Below are 16,116 nucleotides of genomic sequence, written 5' to 3'. Positions count from 1 at the left end.
TCTTTCATAAAAATTTCTAATAGGGTGGGAGTGAAAAACCTTTATTAAATGGCATGAACTTCTGCATCTGAATGTAATAAAATAATATTTTATGATGTATTTTTAGGAAGAAGAGATTAAAATGCATATTAATTAAATGAATAATGAAAACCTTTATGAGAATTTGCTACAAGTTGCAAGTAGCTGTTTAATCAAATTATTTCTATGGAAAAATGCATTCCATTATAACATAATTAGCACATCTATTGTGTTTTTAATACAACTTGTGCTAAAGTGTGTTTGATCTGGAGTTTGCTCATGGCAATTAGCAGCGAAGGTATTGAACTTTTTGCTTTATTTCAGGCTTTGTGAATTGTAAGTGTGATATCTGGGGAAAATTGGTGTGATTTTTTTTAAAGTGCTAGAATAATCTTGGGAATATATTGGGGTAGTCATTATTAGTAGCAAAAAGAAATGGTAAGAAACTGTGCTACCTAAAGCTTCAAATTTAGGGGTCATTTTTTTTTTCCTGCCACAGATGTGTGCTGTTCTGTCATGTGCTATCTAAATCCCGGACTATGAGGAAGCTGGAGCTTTTTGCACGTTACAGAGTAATCCTGCTTGCGTATGTCTGTAGCAGCGAACAGAGAAGAGGAAGATAGCAGGCCAGGGGCCAGGGTGGTGGTGCCGGTGCTGTCAGCCTTTTTTCCCGCTGAGGTGACACTGGTAGACCAGTCAGGCGGTGGGTGTAGGTGGGTGGTATGTACTGACCGGGGGGGGTTAGCACTTTCTGCTCTGCAGTGTGTCCTTTCCCATTTGACGAGTACTTTTCCAGTAGGAAAAAAAGGGCAGGATCTCTGTAAACATGATGGTTCAGAATCACTCTGATGCCTGGCTGCTAAAACACCGAACATCTGCTCAGAAACTGAATGCATCCTGTAGCACTGGCAGACAGGGGTCCTCCAAAGTCAGAGGGGTTCAACCTTACCAGCTGCTGAAACCAGACTGCACTGTTGGGGCTTTCCTCTTCCTTACGCTGGGAGCTTTACTGACAGCTTTCCAAAGAGTGGGAGAAAACTTCTTCTGCAGAAAGTCCTTTGGTGAATTTGTATCTAATCTGAGTTCGCTTAGAGCGTAGATGAGTTCAGTGTGGTAGAGAGCCTGGTGTTGTCTTGTGTGAAACTCATTAACGCACAGAAAATCCAAATCTGAGATTGACTTTTATGTTCTTAAAAAAAATACAGTACAGGAATATAAAAAGAAACTATCCAGTGCAAACATCTTTATACAATGGAAATTGGTACAGTGTTCCTTAAAATAGCTTTATAAACAGGCTTAAAAATAGCGATTACAGGTAATACTATCTGGATGATGCTTACCAAAGTACTTTACTTACTGCACTAAATAATTCCATAACTAACTTTACCTGTTGATAGCCAATACCTTAATTACTGATGAAAACCTTAAACTGTAAGTATTATTAGTTAGCATTCTTTATAATATACTGACATGGAACCTCAATAGCATACGCTGTTGACTGGATCAAGCAAAACACATGAATGAACACATTAAAAATAAATCCAAGGCTGTCATCCCAAAATGTACTTCTTTTATAAAGGGATGTGATTCAAAGCTGATTTGACTAAGGGGCAGAATTCTCCTTAATTTTCCTTGAGTTCATGTTTGAAAATTTGAGTGATTGCATTATTGGTGATCGTAGGCATTAGTGTCCAGCTCAGTATTATATTGGACAACTTTTTGCAGCAGTGAGGACTAATGCGAGACCATAGTACAGTGCATTGCTATTTCCTGCCAAGAAAGTTGGGAGGAAGGGAGTGTAAATTAGAGATGACATGAATAAGTGAAAAACAAATTTGTGAGGTTCCACTCCACTGGTTTAGAAAAAAAAAAAAAAAAAGATTTAGTGTTATTTGGTTAGCTACCAAATTTAAATAATCAAATCAACTAAACTAATACATACATCTCCAGCACAGATTCTGCACAATTGAGAGTCTGTGTGGTAGGGCTCTGTTCCTGTTGAAGGCAACAGGAATCTGCATCGCCGGAAGCCAGAGACAGGCTATTGTCCTAAGAGACCCACTTTTTACAAAATGTATTTAGCTGGGTCACTTCCTGCATGAGAACTTTCGTTCTGCTCATTCTGTGGCTCTTCATCAGGTGAGAAACAAAACACACGCTTGCCAGGGACATTGTAGCTGGAGCTCCAAGACCTTACTTACAGTTGCCATTCTTTATGCAGACCAACGTGTGGGCCTGTATCATTTTGGTTTGGAAGTCTACAATATTTTCCTAGGTGGAAAATACCCGTTTTACAGTACCTGCTTAGAAAAAAATCAAAACAGTTTCACAGTAATGAGGCCCTTCATTTGTTTGTCCCTGAAAAAATAAAATTGGTTTAATAATGCTGAATAAAAAACCTATTCAGCCTCTTTAGAAATCTAGAGACCTGTGTTGCCACCTGGAGAGATGTACAATATTGGAGTCTTAACATTCCCCTGGTCTCCGCATTTCCTGCCCTGCAGGATGTGTTCCATTGAGTAACACTGAGATCCTATTTACAGGAAGAAAACACAATTTTGCTGCTAGCTAGAGCAAATTCTAGCATGCCAGAAAGGTGCCTGAAATCATCATAAGGCTGTTAAAAACGACAGATGAAACCAGATTGTGCATCTAAAAATCCTGTCTAATTTTATCGTTAGTAACTCATGTATGTAGATGAAGACTATAAAGCAAGAATAATTAATAGATTGGAAAGAAGGAAGAATCATGCCTCTTTTTGAAAGTGATAGAATAATTTCTAATATTAAGTGATGGACCATATGTTCCTCCTCTCCTCTGCTGGGTAAGCATAAGCGTGGAATATCAATAAAGATGTTCCAAGAGGGCCAGGCAAACCAGCTGGCTGGAGATACGGAAGGTTATTCAAAACATTCCTTCCCAATGCCTCTGAACCTCTCTCTTCCAGAGGATGGTGACCTTGAATGCATATTGATGAAAACAGTACAGGGGGAGAGGAAGGAAGGAGAAACTGGGGACAAAACAACTTTTTAGGGAGAAGCGTCTGTCTGGATAAAGAGAGAAGTTGTATCCGAGAAGACTTGAGCAGGTCCTAGAGCAGCAATTTTGGGGAAAGAACAGAATTTTAGCAAGGATACCAGTGCTGGGGGAAGTCAATATATGTGATCTGTATGCTTGTTTTTAACCCTACTGCTGCTGGTTTTTTTAAAATGTCTGTTTGAAATCTTAGTACAGCTTGGGAGAAGAGCTGTGTGTTCTTCTTTGGCCATTGGCAGGCTCTTAATGTCTGTAGTGGGAGGGAGAAAATTCATAGCTAATTTGAACTTAATACACAAGGTCGTCATTTGGTTCTGATCCATACAGCTCAGCTAACATTTTAAACCTGGGTCCCCAGTCATTTAGAAAGTCATAATCAATATCTGAGTCTGAGGAGCCTGATTCCAAAGAACTGAGAGATTCTGCGATGGACTCGGCACCTTCGTAGCCATAAATGTGAAGTGTGTCGTATGGCAGCAAATCCCTGTCGTTGTCAGCTTCATCCTTCTTAACCTCAATCATCATTTCCATTTCTCCAGCACCAGAAGTTATATTTCCAGGAGGCTTTTGGACTTGTGCATACGGAGAGGGAACTGCTTCGGGCTTTATACCATTCTTGCGGACAGAGTTGAGTACAGAGACATCGTAGCTGGTGGTGTCCATTTCACCACCACCTTCTTCATCGTAAGTGACAAGCTGCTCATGAATCTCTGCCACACTCCTCCCAAGACCGCTCAAATCCTTCTTGTGTCTCTTTCTTAGAAGAATTAGCAATGTGATTACTGCAAAGAAAACTTAGATGAGCATGTGTAAATAGAGAAGTAAGGAAGTAAAACAAATTACATTTAAGTTACGTAACGCAGTCTGAAGGTTTTTTTTTCTGGAGTGAATTTAAAAAAAAATATTTATTTAAAAAATCATTAACAATACTGTTTAAGTGTAGGATTTGTATGTTCTCAAAGCAATTCAGTCTGTACAGGAATTGTACAACTGACTCTTGAGCTGGAATCACAAATACAAATGCATAGTGTCACAAGTTCATTGAATCAACCGCTGCCTTGAACTGGTAAATCTTTTAATGCCAGGCATCAAGTCCTACTTATATGGTAATTGCAAAGGAGGCCTTTTCTCAAGCAAGAAAAAATGCTGCCCCTTCTCTGATAGATTCCAGATGCAGCAAATGGGTACTGGTCTGCTGATTTGTTACAGATTTATTTATGTATATATGTTCACTGTACTGTTTATAGGGTTTCCAGACTAGTTCAGCCTTTGGAAACAGGGATCTTGTTGCCTCAGCAAAAATTTCTTGTTTTATAGCTGCATGTGAGCCTTGTAACGGTAAATCAAGTATATTATGAATATGTGCAATAACCTTTCCTATGACTCAGCCTTTCCAATAGAATGAAGAGCATTGTAGCTGAAACTATGTTAGCAGGCCAAATAGAAAGAGCAAGCGAGATTAATCAAATATTTACAGTATTTCTGCCTTTGTGACCATTTTATAGCCACAAAGCTTTTGTAGATTTCATTTAAGAAAAAAACATAAATCCACATTTAACTCAGAGAACACTACAAAAGTAAAATACTTACCAATGATTGTGAAGATGCAGATAAAAATTGCCACCAGTGCTTGTACACTAACTCCAACTTGTTTAGCTCTTTCCTCACAAAAAGTGAAGCTGCCTTTTTCATTACACTTGCAGACACTGATGACAAGTGTATTTGTGCTGCTGAGCTCAGGATCACCGTTGTCTGAGATGATGATAGGCAGGTAGTGGATTTTGGCAAGTTCACGATTAAACTGTCCATATTTGACAGTGATATTAGCTGTGTTATCTGGAAGAAGTAATGACATCTAATTAGATGATAATCTCTACCAGATTTTCCTTATAGATTATCAGTCAGTTGGTACATCTTCCCCTTGGACAGGGCCAGCCTTTGGGGAATCCAGTGAAATGTGGGTGGCAACAAACAACTTTTTTTTTTTTTTTTCCGTATGTTAAGCCTTTAAAAATAAATTTTTACTTAGCTCAGCCAGACCAATCATAGGTCACTGCTGCAGCTTTTCTCCCCAATCTCCTAGTGTCTCACTTTGGCTAGGTCAGAAAATGCATTGCAGGGATACGGTACCGTAGTTCTCAACCAAGGAGAAGTTGCTGTCTTCTGTGGCCAGGGAGTAGCTGAAGAAACCTCTAGGTGATAATTCATCCTTGTCAGTAGCTGAAATTGTGATGATTACCTACAAAACATGGAAGATGTCACAATTTTCAGTGTTCAGTGTCCAGTGTCCAGTGATAAAACCGCATAGAGTATTTAAGTTAGAGCTGGGCTATGTATCCTGTATAACCCTTCAGTAAAGGGCAGGGGAAAGATATCTTTTGATGCTCCTCTTCAAGTTCTTCCAGGGCAAGTCATGTCCCTGTAGGTTTCAAAAAGAGCAGTCTTGCCCCTTCATTCACAGGTGGGAAACAAAAGAGGGTATCTTGTGTAATTAAAGCGTAAAAAAGTCTTATGCTCAAAGACATATGGCTTATTTAAATACCTAAGGTGGCCGTTTTCTAAAGTGTTCGACTTACAAGTATGACTTTCATTCATTGAATGTCATGCCACTCCTGAATGACATGCTTGTTTTTGAAAACCTCAACCTGTGGTAGATTACATGTATAAAATACAAAAAATGTGTATGATTATGTCCCAAAGGTATTTAAAAAAATAAATTAAAGGTGAAGTAATACCTTGTGTGTTCTAACAGAGTCCACCAGAGAGTCCAGTCTGTGACACAGTCTCTTAATTAAGCAACCATTACGTATATGGGCTGAATACTTGTGTCTGAGGCCAAACATCTAAAACCACAAACACTGACACTATTTGTGCATGCAGATACTTGCACTCTGATGAATACTACAATGATGTCATATGCAGCAATGTTTCTCTTAGTATTTTGAAATGGTTTCATTCTCAGTATCATGTATGAACATCTGTGTGATAGAACTGAATTGCTAATTTTTGCTCTGCAAGGCTCGACTGTACTTCACGGTTCAATTGCTAATGCACGTACACACTTAAAAGCCTGGAGGAACTGTGCAGCCCATGTGTGTAAGCAGATAAAAGTCAATATTTCAGCAGTGTAAAGTCCTGAAGAGAGATTTCTGACCACTGACGTTTTGTAAATCAGTGAAATGATCAGCTGCTTGGGTATGAAAACTGAGACTAACTTTTATTAAAAGACATCTTTCGCTTGAGCTTGCAAGTAAGTAATTTAGGTTTAAGGGAAAAACTCTCCCTCCTGTCTCACCTTTCCTGGCGCAGCATTTTCACACACTCTGGGTTCCTCAGGATAAACAAGTTCTGGAGCGTTGTCATTTTCATCAGTAACTATTACGTGAACTTGGGCATGTGATTCTCTGTCAGAAAGACGGCCTGAAATGACAACAACAGTCAGGTGTCTGAGGTGTCTGGGATCTCACTGCTGTCTAGCCCCGCCTTTCCATTGTTTGTCTTCACCTTTGTGCCTCCTACATCATGAATACAGACAGTTTCTAGCTCCACCATTAATTTAAACTTTTCCTTTGACAGATTCAGATATTTTCCTAAAAACCCTCCTATTGGGTTAAGTCATCAAGGATCTATGAGGAAGAAAATGACAATTGCTTATGGCCTCCTGATTCTTCTCACTGTGTGGCCATGGGATCCAGCATCATTCTCTGGCACTAAGCTACAGGCACAGAACAGGCCGTGTCTATATTTTTAAATACCTCTCACCCTCCAGGAAAGCCCAACCTCCCCTAAACCGACTCGGGGCTGGCCCCGGGCCTGCCCTGCTTCCAGCGCCCGAGCGAAGCCATGCGGGGATGCCTGTGCAGGGGGGCTCCCTGGGCGGCAGCGAGGGAGGGGGATTTTGTAACTCTGCGTAAGTGGGGGAAGCTGGCTCGGATGTTTCTGCTCTAACCACAGGCTTATTCCTGTTTCCTAAGCTGCTTCCTCTTCTCGTGCCCTTTTTATTCCTTGTAACAAACTGAATGCGTTTTCATAATAGATAGGGGCCAAATCTTAAAATCGTACTTGACATATTGGAAGATTATTGTGCAAACTCTGCAAGCACCCGTTTTGTTCATGGCTTGGTGGAGACAGGCTGTCAGCTTGCAGCTTTCCTCTTTGATAAGCTACAGTCCTGCTGTAAAGGTGTATGCTGATTTATTTCAAATAGGGAAGTGGATGTCACTTACCATCTTCAAGGATTTCCTGAGCTGCTACAGTGATGTTGTATGAGGAACTGAATTCTCTGTCCAGGGGCTTGGGAAGTTGAATAATTCCAGTGTCCGATACCCTAATATAGTCGCCATTAGGACTAGCTCTTCGTCGAGTAAATCTGGTTTTTGTTTAAAAAGAGATACGTCAATGCAAGGGTGAAACTGTGTTTCAATTCAGTTCTTCATAGTGGAAGGTCAAAGAGTTCTTGTGTGACAAATTACATTAATATCTTGACCAGGCAGTCTCAGAATATTTCCCTAAAAATATGCAAGCTGTGAGAGCGAAATATATCTGTTGGAAGAGTTTCCAGATTATTGCCTTTTGCTGTTTCAGAAGGCTAGTTTCTTTTCAAAGCGTATGCTTGAGAGAGTTATTACAATAAAAAATGTAACAATAAATTATAACCATGTAAAGATATTTCCCGTAAATGTGCAAATGTTTTGTCAGTAAGTTTATGTGGTAATTACATGGGTAAATGTAATTTATGTTCGTATTTGTTCGTTACCATATAAATCCATGGCTGCAGTGCTAGAAAAATAAAATTAGATTTTTTTTTTTTTTTTTTTTAGTGTGCAGATTCTAAAAAATAGGGCCAGTGTCTCAGTTCTTTGTCAAATACTTGGAATCGTTAACAAATTCTCCGCTTTAAACAGAATGACTAAAGCTGGCATTGTATTACCTGATTTTCCGTTTAGCTGCATCAGGGTCATGTGCCCAAACTGAACCAAGTGTTCTGATTTCTGGATCATTTTCCTTTACTTTAAATTCATATGGTAGTTTAGTGAAGACAGGAGGCTCATCAACATCAGTGACTTCGATGGTGACTGTTGAAATGCTCCTAGAGCCACTGGATTTAAAATAGCGAAGATCAATTGTGGGATCTGTTGCTTCAATATCAAACCTGTATTCTGCTACGTTTTCGAAGTCCAGGGGCTAGAAAAAAAGACAAACACAGATGTGCTTCCTTTGGAGATGTCTAAGTAAACTTTACCTTAGCTATCTATGCAAATTTAATCTCTGTGCTCTAATTCATGTTTGGAAATACTACCAAGTTGCGTCTTCGCCAGGCTCTTGGGAGAGCATTTCCAAACTGAACTTCTCTTTCATAGCGTGACTTGAGCAGCTTCCGGTTTTGAACAGATTCATCCAGTATTCTAAGTTCAGCAAGTATTTCTAGGTTTAAATAATTTTCTTTTTATAATTTTGTAGCTACCAAAACTTGTTTAGCTCCCTTTTCTCAAAGGTTGGGGACCAGATTCTCCTCTCCTTGGCTAGGATTTCTGTTCTGCAGTTGCTCAAGGCAGACTTCGTAGCTGCACTGACTGACGGCTGGGGCATTAGTGATAAATGACATCCGCTTCCTTGTTTTTCCCATTGACTGACATTATAAAAGGAATCACACAATGGAAGGAAGGCCGGGGGCTAGGGCACTAAAAATGCCCAGGCTATTGCTCCTTTCAAAGTTTGGGTCCCTTTGCACTGTCGCCTGAGATGATGAAAGCGCTGTGAAATGCACAGTAGTTAATTGTGATAACTCTTGTTTTTCTCTCTGGCTAGACATTGCAAATGGAAGTGATAGTGCTTATCCAGCAGCTGAAATTTTATCTCATGTGGCTGCATATTTAAAATCATATGCATGGCCAAAAGCATGTTACAAAACAGTGGAGTGAGCTTTGCCTACTGCATGTTAAAAGATGAGATGATTCCAAATCACCCCGTGTGTATATGTGTAGGGTCTCTTATTGCTCCTCCTCTGGGCAGAAGTTGCAAGCAATGCGTTCCTCAGGTCCTGGAAAGACCAGGGGAAGGGCTGCATTTGGTGAAGGAAAGCTGCTTACACCTGGTGTGACCACAGCTGAAGACACTATTGCTGGTCTTGGAATACTTGTACTTTTTTTCCCTTAAATTTTCTCTTAATGGCATTTCTAGTCTTAACAGTTACAGAGAGTCATTTGGAAGTGAAAAACACATTCCTGTCAATCTGAGGATTACAGGAGGTGATTTATAGTCCTCCCTCCTCTGTGTGTGGTTTTTTTTTTTAAAAAAAAACCTGTAAGTCAATGAAATCAATGAACTCTTGGCTTGGCCGTGCTCTGCACAACACAGGAATGTCCCTTGGTACAAGTCAGGTAGATCTGAGAATTAAAAAACAAGGAGCAAACCGTAACAAAGGCTTTGGAGAGTCTGAGCCCTCTGAAAGAGTTATAAGGAATTAGTGGGGAAGCTGTGGAAACACCCTTACAGGAAAGAAAGGGAGCTGTGGCTCAAGAGCACTTTTAGAAGAGTGGTCGGGTGGACTTGTTCACATTTTCTACTTTGGTTTCACTTGGGCTGCAGAAAGTAAAGATTCTTGGGCTTGATCATTTGGTTCAACTCTTAAAATCACTGACTCTTTGAAGCATCCAAGTACCTGAAGTTTGAGAGGAGCCCAAAGTATGTAACCCGAATATCTGACAGAGTCCCAGTGCACTCTGCAGTGATTCTAGATTCTCCGGGGACTGGCAGTTGAAACGGATTAGTAAATCACCAGCTCTTCTCACAGAGCTTACAGAGCAGGGTTTTCAGGATGAATGTATTTCATGCTGACTTCCACGCATTTCCATTTTTTCCTGCCGCTAGTCCTAAACTGAATCAAACACTCTTGTTACACACAGAAAAAGAAAATAATAATATTTGTTACTGGGAAAAGTACCTTCTTTGGCCTAATGATTCCTTCATTTGTGAATGGATTTGCTACAATTTCAAAGGTGTCCCTGTAATCTCCTCTGACAAAACTGTATTTCGTATGTCTGTTTTGTGGTTCATCAACATCTTCTACTTTGACTCTGCCAACTTCTCCTCCTACTGAAATGTTTTCAGGAACTTTAAAGTAAAATGATGCTGTTAAACAAACAAACAAACAAACAAAAAAGACATGAAGAATCTGTGCATGGAAGTTAGAACTTAGTTAAAAAATATTCTTAGTTTATAGACATGTAGAAAAATGTTTCATTGAGAATTCAGCAATTATATATTTTTACAGACAGCACTTTGATGTATTTTTTATAAAAGTAGAATTAATTTTTAAAATTGTCAAGATCTTGTACAAAGTGATGAAATTAATGCTGATTTTTATTTTCTCCTCTAGGTGTGCATCACCCAGGAAATGTAGCTCAGGCTGAAATACAGAAGACCTTCTGAATATGTAAGATTCTTTTATTCACTTTTAAGAAAAGTTGAACTGTTACGAACTCTGACATAAATTCGTTGTAGTTATGTCAACCCTTGGTTTGCAAATGATACAGCACTTGCATTATACTTACGGTGTTTGAATACTGGGAAGTTGTCATTGATGTCGGTTAAAGTGATGATGACTGTGGCTGTGCTTGAATCTCCAGAAGACCCTGGACCATCTTTTGCTTTAATAATAATTTCATATGTTGATTGAGTCTCTCTGTCTAAATCAGCCCTTGCTGTAGAAATCAGACCTTTGAAAGAATAACATTGACTATGATTAGATTTTGCAGCATGTCCAACATCTCTTAATTTTGACAGCAAATTTTTGTCTTGTGCCACGTATTCGGCTTTAAGTAGCATTTTTACAGTGGTATTTTTCTATGGCTAGAAATGTTGGAAATCTTTCTACATAATGATTGGGAGATTTTGTATAATACATCCCTCTAAACTGATCTTTGCTGCTTAGAAGCAGTCTAATGATGTCTAAACTTGGTCACTACAGCATCTAGAGAGTTTGTCTGAGCACGTCTTTATCTGAGGTACTTGCTCCAGAGGATGGTTAGTACGGTTACAAGAGATACTGACATTATTTATAAAACTGGCAAAATTTAAACAAGGAAGTTTAGGAAAGCAAAAGGTTGAATTATTGATTATTGAATGCTGCTTCAGAATTTATGTATTGCATTTTCTTGTTTGGTCAAAGGAATGGTATCGATGATAAACTGAAAACATGAACTTGTATTAGTTCCTAGTCAGTTTCTTCATCAGTGGGAAAAAAATGACCTTTTATATTCTCATTTAGTTCATGGCACCTGATATCCTGACTTTATTAGTTCATTTCCAGATGCAGACAGTGGCATTGTGTGAGTGTGAATGAAAAATCTTTCTAAATTTTGGTTAAAATTATATTTTTAAATTATTATCCCCCTTGTCCAGAATGAAAAATGCTTAAAACTATGTTTTCTTCAAAGTCTAAGTAAGATAAGGACAAAGTGTAAGGACATTTGCTTATCTGACATACCAGAGTCATCAACTGTGAAGTATTCGTCTCCTTTAATGACTTGGTAGGTAACTGTGGCATGACCTGTAACTGTTGGGTCGTCAGCATCTACAGCCGTCACTTTGGTGACCGAGGTTCCTAGAAAAGGATTTTCAAATGGCATATTTAGTATAAATTCTGCTTTTTAACCAGAGAGACACAAAGGGAAAGGAGTTATGGAAGAACGTACCTACTGGTGACATTTCTGGGACAGATCCATTGAATACTTTTTGTACAAACACGGGGACGTTGTCATTAATATCATAAACCTTGATAATGAATTTCGATGGGGGTTCCAGTGACTGGTTGTTTCTTCTGTCAATAATGAGAGCTGTCAGCTCATACTCTGCTTTCTTTTCTCTATCTAGCCTCTCAAAGGCATATACATCACCACTAGTTTCTTCCACTTTAAAAATGGTGTTGGCATATTCACCTTCAATAATATACTTAGCGTTGTTGTTCCTTACGCTTGATGTGATCTAGAAGGAAAGTATAATTCAGAGATAAAAGTGGGCTTTGGCATCCAGATGCAACACAGTTTCTACCAGAAGATGCACACAATCAGGACTTCTTCAGACTCAGTGTGAAGACAGAATAGCCATGAGAACTTTTGATGTCAGCTGGAGTATTATGAACAGCACCACAGCAGCTACAGCCATGCAGGTTTGTAGGATGAAACTTGCATCCAGACTGACGCTTGCTTGTATATCAAGAAACATTTTTAAAAAGAATATCTCCTATTTCCTAAAGATAGAAATTGTTCGTGCAGTTAACACATATAAATCATTAACCTCATTATATCTGAAATAACACACGTCACTATGTTCAGTTTGAGCTGCTCTTGTTTGCAAGTAACCTCCTGGACTTAGCAGAGATTTTGCTTAGATTTCACAGGATCACAGAATCAAATCTATATTCATGGCTACTGTCATTATTCAGCATTAGTCTCTATTACTTGGCATTTAGCAGAATTCCTGCCATAGTTGACAGCTTTCCTGTGTTTAGACACATGGAATTTTTTTTATAGTCAGTCTTTAGGCTCATGCTATGACAGGAAGATTAAATTTCCACCCCATAGATTTTAAAATTTAAGACTATATGCAGTGAGAAAGGGATGGAATAAAAATGTAATCTAATCCAATCTCAAATGGTTTTGCACATTATTTAATCTGCAGATAATCTGATGATTTTTCCGTTTCTATACCTTCACCCATCTAAGGACACTGATAGAAGGTTTAAACCACAGTTTTCCATAGGCTGTATCAGCACCCTTGTTTCAGTGAGCTATTTATCAATAACTGCTGGGTTTGACCAAGAATTTCTAGTCTTTTGTAACTGATGTTATCATAAATTGCAGCTGTGTGGTGTTCAGGATTTGATTTATCCTGTAGATGTCATTTACTGTTGAACATTATTTCATTTCTGTTTTCTATTTTGAAACGTGCCATTAAAATTTCCTTCCCTCATTCACATACTTAATCATGCTTCTGGCTGCTGAGGCTGTTGAAGAACAGTTTACAACTACAGAGGTGTAACATGAGAAATAACCTCACCCTTGTCTCAAAGATAGGATAATCTGTGCCGCTTTTCTCTATTTTTATTTACTTATTCAGTGTAAGAGGTATAGAGTTCCAAGATTGCCTTTTGTAAGACTGAGGATGAACATACAAAGGAAAGCATCCAAGGTCGTGAAAGATAAAATCGAAATGTATCAGCATATTCCTGTCGCTGTCACTCAGCTCTGCCATGCTGCTCCTGTGGCCTTTTTTAAAGGGTTTATCAAGAGTTCAATCCTGCAAATGCAATGCACCGAACACAGCCATTGCAAAAGTAATCAGAAGCATTCCAGTGTTGAAAGACCACAGAACACAGTACAAAGTGAATTACTCTTATTTAGGACAGCTCCAGGAATAGAAGCCTTCTCCTCAATCTGCTGCTGAATTGGTCTGAAATGAAACAGAGATACCCTGTGTTAGCTGAGGGTACCCTGTGGCCGCTTTTCTCTCTCTCCCGTGCTTTCTGCCGGCGAGCGGCACTGATCCGGAAAGGTCTGTTTCACTTTGCCGAGACAGCCTTGACAGATGCTGATTGTTGTACATGGGAGGAAAACCTACAACTGCATTTATCTGAAAAGTGTCAAAGTAGTTCAGTTTGAAAGACTAGATCGGTGGAACTTTGTCTGGGTGATATGCAGTTAATAATAGGATTTTATGAGTGCTGCCCTGAAGAAAATGAGTTTGCAAGCAGGTCAATGCTTGTTAGTATTTTTAAAAATTATTTTCTTTCACTTTGTTAAACAAGTTTTTTGATTGTGTGACAGTATTCCTAAACATAGCACTTTTGTTTTGTATCCAAGCTGAGAGGTGTAAACTGTATGGTTTTAATGCATGTTTTTATTAGCTAATCTCCTAGGTTTTTGAAAGAATCTTGAGCTGCCAGAAAAATATTGACATACATCAGCTGCCAGACTTCCTTCCTAACGGTGCACCTGCATGCGATGCAATTGTTTCTGCACTGCGGATGCTCCGTATTTGCCATTCTCTAAAATTAATTTGTATTCTTCAAATGAATTAGAATCCCTTTGACATTATTCTTGATTTACTCTGTGTTCACGTTCTTATACATTTTAACACATTAGTATGTTGGTATTAAGTCCCATTTCTGTTTCCTTTTTTTCTCTTCTATTCTGCCTGGACTGCAAAGAAGTAATATTTTTCAAGATAGTAATTTGCTGTCTGCCTTTCTAATTATCCATTGCTAACAGACTGCTATTTACCTTGCCAACATGGTGTGGTAGTGGTGTATCAATCTCTTCTTTGATATGCATTTGGTTCCATATCCAGTCTCTTTTCAGTCGTTTATGACCAGCATTGTATGAATAAAAGTTTTGGTTTGTATTCTGACTTTCTTTGTTGGCAAATGCTGGAGCCAAGACCAATGAGAAGAGTAGAATAAGGTGGTTCATCATCTTCTGTAGCCTAGAAAATAATATAAAATATGAAAACTATATAAATAACAGCAGAATCAGTTTAATCAGAGAGAGCACATGTAGAAGTGCAAATGTACTTTCCTTCTATAGGAAAGTTTGATTACTTTCTGTATTTCTTTTCATCTGCCTTAGCATTGAAATTTGAAATATCAGACTTCTTCCTTCCATGAAACAGTTTTAACTGGATGACAACTGTAAAAACCAAGAAAAATATTTTAATGAAATAAAAAATGTGCAAGTTTTGAAAGGCAGCATAAAATCCAGTGTCCACTTGAGCTGCCATACTTGATCTGAAGAGAAGACTGAGGAGTGAAGCTCAGCCCTGGTGCGTTACGAAGGTGCGGTCCGGCTGCAGGGCACGGCTCGTGGGGAGGGCGGCTGTGGGAAGCAACACCAGGGCTGAGCCTGATCAAAGGTTATGTTAACTCAACTTGAAATGAAATGTTCCAGCTTGGCAAACCCAAATACGATGTGTTGATTTGCTCTGACACGAAATATACAGTAGTCAATATTTTCATATGGAAAATATTGATTTAAAATGAAATCTGTTTTTTGGTGGAAGAAATGATTCATGTGAAATTTTCATTCAATTCCAAGTACAATGTAGCAAATTATCTTGCTCAGCTCATTTATTGATTCAATTCCTTGTCTTTTGAAATGTTTGAAGACACATATAAGGTTTCTTTATCCCCTATTCTCAGGTTATAGCATCTACAAAATGATAATTTGTGAAATTATTCTCAGGTGAAACCATATTTTTGCATTATATGTTAATATTAGCAAAATTTAGGCCTGATTTCATGTCAGATTGAGAAGTTATTTTAATGTGCCAAAGCTGATTTGTTTTCTTACTAAATTTCTCCTTCACAATATAAAGGACTGTCAGGGAACTTTAACACTCAAATAATCAGACTTTAAATTACACATAAATGACTTTCCATTAGCTTTTAGGACCTATGAGCATGCACATAGAAAATAAACCTGTTAATTGTGATAGGATAGAGAAGTTGACATCACACAGGTTGCTAGATGTGAGATTCAATTGATGTTTTCGGCAGGAAGGTGCTGAGACGTTTCCAGAATTACTCTTTGGTAACTAGGCAATCAGTGTTACTCCATGGTGCAGCAGCATTGTCAGGAAAAAAAAAATCTTTTACTGTGAAATTTTGCTTTCCTGTACTTTTTCTCTCTTCTACATTGTTGTACATAAGCTGAGAAATGTTCCTTCTTTGTGATTGTGTAGGAAATGACCAAATAATGTGGCTTTGAGGTTGCTTTTTAATAGATAAACTGTGTTTTATACAGTTTTCTGGATTCATAAAAAACTTTTTGCTTTAGCTATTTTTTTTGGTATTCTATGCACTTATTTTGGCTCTGTATTTCTTTAAAGAAATGGGAGATTTATTTGCTTTGCTTTTGATTGTGTACGTGGGCATTTTACAACTGCAAACTGGAAGGGATTGATATGATTTTGTTGTGATCGTGTAAGTCTGTCTTTTATTCATAAAATTACAAAACGTGATAACCAAAGGAAACCAGTTGGTTAATGTCAAGTAGTACAGACTGT

The 16,116-nt window shown here is 38.4% G+C and overlaps 1 protein-coding gene across 1 annotated transcript in view; it reads right to left on the bottom strand.

Annotated features, from left to right (window-relative positions):
- Positions 1-1,180: 1,180 nt before the first annotated feature.
- The window catches only part of CDH5 (cadherin 5), a 29,436-nt gene continuing 14,500 nt past the window's right edge, over positions 1,181-16,116 (bottom strand). Inside the window, exons 2-12 of the mRNA XM_086758220.1 lie at positions 14,337-14,538; positions 11,751-12,039; positions 11,543-11,659; positions 10,608-10,772; positions 9,998-10,185; positions 7,985-8,238; positions 7,281-7,423; positions 6,350-6,474; positions 5,185-5,293; positions 4,645-4,890; positions 1,181-3,836 (exon numbers count right to left, since the gene is read on the bottom strand). Of these exons, the coding sequence (XP_086614346.1) occupies positions 3,343-3,836; positions 4,645-4,890; positions 5,185-5,293; positions 6,350-6,474; positions 7,281-7,423; positions 7,985-8,238; positions 9,998-10,185; positions 10,608-10,772; positions 11,543-11,659; positions 11,751-12,039; positions 14,337-14,528 (2,322 nt within the window). The 5' untranslated portion in view covers positions 14,529-14,538 and the 3' untranslated portion in view covers positions 1,181-3,342. The remainder of the gene's footprint in view (positions 3,837-4,644; positions 4,891-5,184; positions 5,294-6,349; positions 6,475-7,280; positions 7,424-7,984; positions 8,239-9,997; positions 10,186-10,607; positions 10,773-11,542; positions 11,660-11,750; positions 12,040-14,336; positions 14,539-16,116) is intronic.

The sequence above is a fragment of the Chlamydotis macqueenii genome, chromosome 13 (assembly GCF_036417535.1).
Source record: "Chlamydotis macqueenii isolate bChlMac1 chromosome 13, bChlMac1.mat, whole genome shotgun sequence".
Lineage (NCBI taxonomy): Eukaryota > Metazoa > Chordata > Aves > Otidiformes > Otididae > Chlamydotis > Chlamydotis macqueenii.
This window is presented reverse-complemented; position numbering and strand designations above follow the sequence as displayed.